General features: G+C 47.3%; 1 protein-coding gene across 1 annotated transcript; it reads left to right on the forward strand.

The window, feature by feature from the left end:
- Nucleotides 1-235: 235 nt before the first annotated feature.
- PTGR3 (prostaglandin reductase 3) lies at nt 236-6,432 on the forward strand. Its single transcript, XM_085220676.1, has 2 exons — nt 236-811; nt 4,680-6,432. Exons 1-2 carry the CDS (start codon nt 552-554, stop codon nt 5,602-5,604), a joined length of 1,185 nt encoding a protein of 394 aa, XP_085076802.1. The 5' UTR covers nt 236-551; the 3' UTR covers nt 5,605-6,432.
- The last annotated feature ends 1,964 nt before the right edge of the window (nt 6,433-8,396 follow it).

Below are 8,396 nucleotides of genomic sequence, written 5' to 3' on the forward strand. Positions count from 1 at the left end.
CCTCTCCCAGACGTGCCCCACGGTAACTTTTAGGAGGCAAAGAAAATAAGGGCTTTTTCCAGCAGCCAAGCGGAGCAGGCAGTGCCGTTCGGCTCCGCGCAGCCGGACAGCAGCACGTCCCCGCAGCCGCCACACGAGCGGGGTCCCTTCGAACCCCGCACCCGGTGCGCGGACTGCCCGCTCGGGGTTGATTCGTAGCACCTTGCGCGGAAGTGAACGTTTTGCACGGAAGGGGCGGAGCTCCGCCCCGGGCAGCGGCTGCTCGGCGGCGGCTAATAACAACACGGAGCGGAGCGGCAACTTCGCCCCGTTCTTCCGGCCGTACCGCGCTGGTCGTTCAGCTTGTCTCCTTCCCGCTTCTTATTTTCGCTTTATTTTTAGTAGAACGATAACGTCTCCGTAAAGCGCAGGGCGGGCCGGGCTGGGCTGGGCCACCCCGCTGCCAGCCCTAAGCTGAGGTAGAGCGCGGCACGCCGGCAGCCAGCCGAGCCCCGGCTGCGGGAGGAAAGAAGGGAGGAAGGGGCGGCCCCGCCGCGGCGCCGCGGGCGGGCATGATCTGGAGACGGGCGCCGCGCTGCTGGTGGCGGCGGGCGGCCCCGGGCCCCGCCTGCTCGGCGGCGGGCGGCAGGCGGCCCATCCTGGACATGTCATACTCCCGGCACTTCCTGGACTTCCAGGGCTCGTCCATCCCCAGCGCCATGAAGAAGCTGGTGGTGACGGCGCTCAGCCCCGACTTCCGCCAGGCGGTCACCCTGCGGCGGGACGCGCCCGTGCCGCTGCCCGGCGACGAGGAGCTCCTCGTCCGGAACAGGTGAGCGTCCGCCCGCCCGGCCTCTCGCGGCCTGCGCCCTCGCACGCGGCCGAGCCGCGCCCGCCGCCATCTGGCGACTGCTCGTTTAATTTTATTGCCGCCGTTCTGCCGAACGGCCGGAGCCGCGGCCCGCTCTGCCCATCCACGTGTGCGCTGGTGACGCTCCCCCTCCCTCCTCCTCTGGCGGGGCGGGGTGCCGCTGCCGGCGGCTCCCGGGACGGCGGCGGGGGCGGTTGGGACGGGCGCACCGCCAGCCCCGCGCTCTGCCCGTCCGCCCGAGCGCTGCTCGACAGCGGAGCTGCGGAGTGACGTTCCGCTGCGGGAAGCCGCTGGGCGGCCGAGTGCTGTGCGGGGAGCAGCGCGCCCGGGTGCTGCCGGGCGGGCGGTGTGCAGCGCGGCTCGAGGGTGTTGGGGCGCCTCTCATCGATTTGCGAACAGCAGCAAAAGCTCGGCGAGGGTGTGTGCGCGCGCGTATGTGTGCGCGCGCGCGCGTGTGTGTGTGGTGCGTGTGTCCGCGTGAACGCACTGATAAAGCAATATGGGAGGGATAAGGGCATTCCTCCAGGAGCTGCCGTGGAGGCTTCTGCGACACTTTAATCAGGCGTTGGCGTCTCCTCTGGGACCCAAATTTCTTCCAAACCTCCACGCCTGAGGTTTGCTGCATCCACCACTGCCAGGCAGTAGCGGCCGGCGCTGGGCTCCTGCTGTGGGCTCGGGGCAGGCAGCGGGGCTGGGCCATGTCACTGCTTCCCAGCCTTCCCGGTCCTGCGAGTGTTTCACATCTGTAAGTTTCGCACACTTCAGAGTAACTCTTTCTCTCTCCTCTCCCCTCCTCCCGGTGCTTGGGGGGCTCCCCGGGAGCGCATCGCATGGTAACAGGGCTGAGACACGGGGCAAAGCAGAAGCTGCTCCAAGAACTGGGTTCTGACACATCAGTGTATTATGCACACACACATGGGTAGGGATGGAGGGGAGGGAGAGCTGAGCGAGAAGCTCAATACTAAGAGCCTGTACGTATTGTATTCTTTGGGATTCTGTGGCATTCCCTCTGTATTCATCATCATTTTCTGGGGACTCTCGTGGAAGACAGAGGATTGCGTTATTGAGAAGCATGCTGTAAAGGCAAGCTGCAGCAGGAAGAGAGTTCTCTTCCCCTTGTCACTTGTGGAAGCTTTTTCCCATCCTGGCAGGATGAATCCCTGCCTTTACGTAAGCCACAAAGCCAATGTACATTTTCTAATAGGTAGGAACATAAAATTAAAAACAAAACAATAAAGGACTTGAGTTCCAAGAGTGCATTTGTGGATTTGTTCATTTTAGTCCCAGTCACGCCCATGAATAGTATTAATTGCTTTGAGCTTTCTATGCAAAACAGTCCTCATTCACCACAATAAAATGTAGTTTGGAATTTATGGGAATGAGGAACTAAAATATGCTGAGTCCCTGTGTGGATAGACACTTGAAAATGAGGTGCTCTTAAGTGGAACTTCTTCCCTCTTTCGTCTCCTTTGGAGACAGAACTAAGCCAGCGGGTTTGTTTGTTTTGTTTTGTTTTTTGTTTTGTTTTGTTTTGTTTTCAAAAGAAGAAAGAATCCATCCTTTCTAGTTTTGAAGCATTTTTTTCTAATGTAAACTGATTTAAAGCAATACATTTATTTATATTCTGTTCAGGAGAATAAAAATTCCCTATGGAAGCCACCTCTGTTCATGTTTTCCAGGGTGCAGTGAGGGGCAAGGTTCCCTTCACTGCCAGATAGGGGCCCAGATGGTGTGAAAACATGGTGCATGGTGCTGCCTACAGTTACATGGTCTTTTTGAGATTTGCTTGAGGAAGTGGCACGTTTCAGTTCCAAAATAGCTGTAATGTCTCACTGTTGGGATGGCGGACATGAGAAAAGTTTATGGAAGAAAAGGAGCAAGAGGAGCTGAGAAAGTTTTTGAACCTGGGGACCAGTGGATCACAGTGGGGAAAGGGGAGGACTGCCGCTGCCGAGTGGTTGGTCTAAATAATGTTTTCCTTGCGTGGCACTGTCCTGGATGGCTTTGTTTTGTCTGCAGTGCGTGCCGTGGGACTGCTTTTGGTGTCTTGTGCTTTGTTGCGATATAGAAGCAGCGTTCCCCGTCACAGTGCCCTGTGTTTTCTAACTAAAGAGAGGGGGTTCAGCACTGCTGAGCAGAAATAAGATGTGTAACTCAATGTGCAGAATTACGTTGGGAAAATCCCATCTCCAGCTTTTTTTTTTTTTTTTTTTCTGCCTCCTCAGGTTTACATCCTGCAATGCTGAAGTAATTTAGAAATTCGTAAATTAAAAACTACATTTAAGTGAGAGATTAAAACGGGACAATGTGGACGATTCGAAGGGAGTCTTCCAGCCCAGCAGTGCTCGCAGTAATGGTAACTTATGTGCTCCGCTTTTTAGAAGTTAGCAAACCGATCTTCAACTTGTACGTTCTGCTCGTTCCTACTTTTAAATGCAAAATAAGAAACTGTGGGCGCATCCCGCCGCCTCCCCCGTGCCGGCCGCGGTGACGAAGCAAATGAGGCAACGCACTTTAATCCAGCCGCCGCGCGCGGGAAGCGGAGCGCCGGAGCGACCGGCACCGGGCTGCAGCCGACAAAGGGGAGTTGAGCAAAGCGGGGGGCGGGCCGCGCCGAGGGCAGCGCGGGGACGGCTCCGCGGGGAACCCGGCCGCCGAACTCCGGAGCCGTGCGGGGAGGTTTCGGCCTCCGCCGGCGGTTTACCTGCCCCGGAGCGGCGCGGGCTTAGCGCGGAGCAGGAGCCGCTGGCGGCGCCCGGCCCGCCGTGCCACAGAGGCGGAGGTCCCCGTGCTGTGGGGAGCGAGGGGAAGCGGAGCACGCGGCGCGCTCCGCCGTCTGCAGCGCGCGCGTTTAATTGGAGCCCGTGGCGAACTACGGCAGCGGGAAGCGCGGGGCTTCCGTACTGCTGCAGCCTCTGCGCCGTACCGAGCGCATCTCTCAGGCTGTCACGTCCACGTGTAGCAGCGGCCCAGGCCCTTCGCATTGCGCGTGTTTCTTTTTGACGTTTTCTGCTAAGTAGAATCCTCCCTATTCCCTCTCCCTGTGCCTGTACAAAGACGCCGTGCTTTTTGTGAAAAGCGGCGTTGCTAAAACACTCTCTGCGGTTAAGCTAGATCGTATCTTTCAGGCGGCATCCCCGAGTGCTTAGCAGAGTTGTGAGGCTGTCTGTCCTTTGTAAAAAAATACAAAGGTCGGCATCATTTTCACCTGTTAGGGGTCAGCGGCACTCGCCGGCCTCACAGTTGCAGTCCTCTTGCGCAAGGTGGTTTCGCTGTGTGGCGAGTCATTTGTATCAGGAGAAATATGTCGTTGACACCAGCTGCATCAAAAGGCAAATTTGCTGTAGTGACTCCATCAATTAAAAAGTACTTGCCTAAGGTGACGTGACCTTGCAAACGACATCGATAGTTAATATGATCGTTGGTCATTAACAGTATTATTATATTAAAAAATGTAAATTTGTTGCCAGAATCAACATATTTACAGCTTTGCACATTTTATTCTTCAGTGTTTCCACATCCTGTATAAAGTGACCAATTAAGTTTTTAGCCATTCGTTTTGTACAGAGTCATTTTTGTTTCGGCCAAACGAGATTGAGGAAAATGTAAGGGTTTTCTTTTTTCCTTTAGCAGATTTTTCTTTAATCCTAGAGTAACAGACTGTAAAGTACAAAAGTCCAACTGAAGTAGTCTCTGTAATGTGTTCATTATTCAGATGTACCGATGGTCGGAAAAAAGTCCCAAACGCATTCCACAAATTAAAATTGAAGGTTTCTCATACGACTTGATAAGGAATAAATCATGTTAATACATTTCTGTTTTCTTCTAGATTTGTCGGCATTAATGCATCTGACATAAACTACTCAGCTGGTCGATATGACACGTCAGTTAAGCCCCCGTTTGATGTAGGTTTTGAAGGTGTTGGTGACGTGGTAGCGTTAGGACTCAGTGCCAGTGCCCATTACTCAGTGGGCCAAGCCGTGGCCTACGTTAAGGCGGGCTCCTTTGCCGAATACACAGTTGTGCCTGCCAAAGAAGCAGTTCCTCTGCCCTCTGTGAAACCCGAGTTTCTGACTTTGATGGTAAGTGGTGCTACCGCATACATCAGCCTGGAGAATTTGGGAGGGCTGTCTGAAGGCAAGAAGGTCCTGGTGACAGCAGCGGCTGGAGGGACGGGCCAGTTTGCTGTGCAGCTCGCAAAGAAGGCCAAGTGCCATGTCATTGGAACCTGCTCCAGTGATGAAAAGAGTGGCTTTCTGAAATCCATTGGCTGCGACCGTGTCATCAACTATAAAACCGAAAACGTTGAGTCTGTTCTTACGAAGGACTACCCAGAAGGTGTGGATGTAGTGTACGAGTCTGTTGGTGGGAAGATGTTTGACTTGGCCGTTAACTCCTTGGCTACCAAGGGGCGCCTGATAGTTATTGGGTTTATCGCTGGCTACCAAAGCCCTACTGGCATCCAGCCTATTAAAGCACAGTTCTTGCCAGCAAAACTGTTGAAGAAGTCTGCCAGCGTCCAGGGTTTCTTCTTGAACCATTACTTTTCCGAGTACAAAATGGCTCTGCAGCACTTGCTTAAGATGTATGAAAAAGGAGAACTGGTTTGTGAGGTGGACCTTGGAGACATGTCTCCAGAGGGCAAGTTCATTGGCTTGGAGTCTGTATTTCGTGCTGTAGATTACATGTACATGGGAAAAAACATTGGAAAAATTGTAGTTGAATTACCTCACTCTGTCAACAGTAAGCTGTAAAAACAGAACAATGATATAAATCAGAAGAGAGAAAATGGGCACTTTATGCTTCAGAATTACTAGAAACAAATTCTTTTTCTTTTTAACTTAGTAATGGATATTAAATTAAAAAGCAGCATTAAGGTGTTAATTAAAAAAACGTTGATTTTTTTTTTTCTTTTTTTTCTTGGAAGTGTTTTAATCCATGGCTGAAGCATGGACTTAATGGGCCTGTGCTTCATGCTGTTGCTTAGGCTAGCATGAGACAGAAACATTGTTCTTGACAAAATAAGTCTTGATGCAGAGACAGATTTAGTCTGTAGAGTAGTTTGATAAGACTTTATATATAGTTCAACTCAGAATTTTTTTTTTCTTTCAGCAATTTTGACTCCCTGATTTAAAAATAAAATTGATAGAACAAGACTAAGTAAAAAGAGTTGCATCTTGGGGTTGTTTTAGTAATCTCCTGAACTTTTAGGGAAAAAAAAAACTATATTGTTCTTTTTTTTTTTTCCCCCACTAAACGCATTAATTATAATTTTGCATCATGGATCACAGTAATGTTCCTTGACTGTTTATTCTGGGAAATTTTAAATTGTTACATGACAGTAATAGTAAGAAAACTAACTTGACTTTTTTTTTGATTGCCATCCATAACCCTAAACAAGTGTGGGTTTTTCTTTCTAAGTCTTTACAAACTCTGATATTATTTTCTTGTCTTTTTGTCTGATACTTTGGAGGGGGACTACTACTTGTCTGATTATTGCAGGGGGATTTTGAGCCATGTTCACATACAATCAGATTTTGTATATTTCTTTAAGGTTTAATAAAATAAAAAAATCTGTTTAAGTGTTTGTGCATTTCTTTATATCGATACGGTTCTTGGTGAGTAGCTCCTTTGCAGATGCTTTCGATATTGCAGAGTTCTTTGACCGATGATTCTTGCTGTGACTTCCCATAATCAGCCTGCTACTTCTCCTGTTACTGAATATTGCTTCTGCAGAAGCCCTTGTAGAGACAACGAGACCATTTTAAATCTGCAGTCACATTACTTGCCACAAATAGCATTGCTCAGGAATAGATGATCTAGTGGGTGCAGATAAAAGGTTTGGTAAAGTTTTGAAAATTCTTCATCACTTAATAGAAATCATTAATGGTACACAGAGAGGGAATTCCATCTAGAAGTGTAATATTTTCCAGAACAATAAAATACTCCAAACTATGCTTGCTCTAGATTTTTTTTTCCTCCCACACGGCAAATGTTTAAGATCTTAAATGTCATTTCAGCAACATCTTTTGAAATAACATATACATTTATATACAGTTGGAGAGATGGAAATTTCATAAGATCATACACATAATAATAAGCTTAATTATAGACTGATAACGTTTAGGGGTTGGAGGAAAAAAAGCCAGAGTAAATTTAATTCAGGACTGACTTTACATGGCAAATTTTTCAAGCAGTGCTGGAAAAACTTGCATTTTACTCAGTAGAGAAAATTATTTAAAAATTTGATTTACTGCATTCTTATCTCTGCATTTTTGTGCATATGCCATTAGCATCAAAGAACAGCATTCAACAAAGCAGTGTTCCTTTTTCATGTCTGAATAGGCCCTCTTGGAGGATTTTTGGGAAGGTTAAAATGGTTTGAGTATTCTTTTTTTTTTTTTTTTTTAAACCAAAGGATTTCTGTTGTGACTAAGATCTCCTGTTAGAAATAATTTTCCTCTTTCCTCTATAGTATAACAAACATAGTGGCGTTTGGATATTTTGCATAACGAAAGGATATTTTTGGCCTTCCAACTGAGTACTAGAAAGATGTGAACACTCAAATACGTAAAAGGCATACTTTGAGCATACGAAGTTTGTTTTATTCCCAGGCTTTTAATTTCTTCTCTTGTTCAAAGATGCAGTACTTTTAGTCAATAAATACAGACTGAAAAACAAAAACAAAAACAAAAAAAAAAAAAAAAACCACAGTAAAGCAAAGCAAAACTACAATTATTTAGATCTGTGTTATGCACCGAAGAGTTACATGGGTAACAAAGTAAGCTCTTCCTGTCAAATGCCAACATCCACCTAAGTATTCTGATTCGCAGAGATGCTGAGCATTGTTTCTCCAATAGCTTTAGCTGTTTGCAGGGCTGTAGCTGTTCTTATAAAAGTTGTATTTGGACATACAGCATTCTACTTTATTTTTAATATGTTCCTTCATATGTAACAGCAATGCAGCTGCCCCGGGCTCCTTCAATAAGCAAAATAAGGGAACCTTTGGAAGATCCACATATATGCATATATTCAAACATGACATTTCATTGCCTTTAATTTTGGCTTCAGGCTTATTATTCAGCACTTTAGTACTGATTACAGGGTAATTAAAAAGTTTAAATTTGTTACATGCAGAACCGGTATGTCTGGGGTACTGATTTTTTAGCTTTCTGGGTGTTTGGGTTGGGCTATGGCCACTGGGATGGCTTGTCCTTTTCATCAAAAGCCTAAGTAAAGCTAAAAAGCAACACAAGTTAAACATGAGATGGCTCTTCCTTGAATGAATCCAGAATGAAGAGTGAATTTTTGTTTAAAGGAAAAAACTTACAGATTGCTGGAAGAGAGCATTATCAGTGGGAAGAGGGTGAAATTGTTTCTGAAGCACATAGATAAGGCTTTTCTACTGAGATGCATAATAATTCTAGGTATGCAGGGGGTTTTGGAAAGCCAACTTTTCCTCCTTATTTGAAAGTGTATTCTACAAACTTACAGTTACGGGAGCAGGGCTGACTTTGAATAAGTAAGCTATGATGGATTTAAATAA

Source organism: Meleagris gallopavo, chromosome 3 (genome assembly GCF_905368555.1).
Source record: "Meleagris gallopavo chromosome 3, MGAL_WU_HG_1.1, whole genome shotgun sequence".
NCBI lineage: Eukaryota > Metazoa > Chordata > Aves > Galliformes > Phasianidae > Meleagris > Meleagris gallopavo.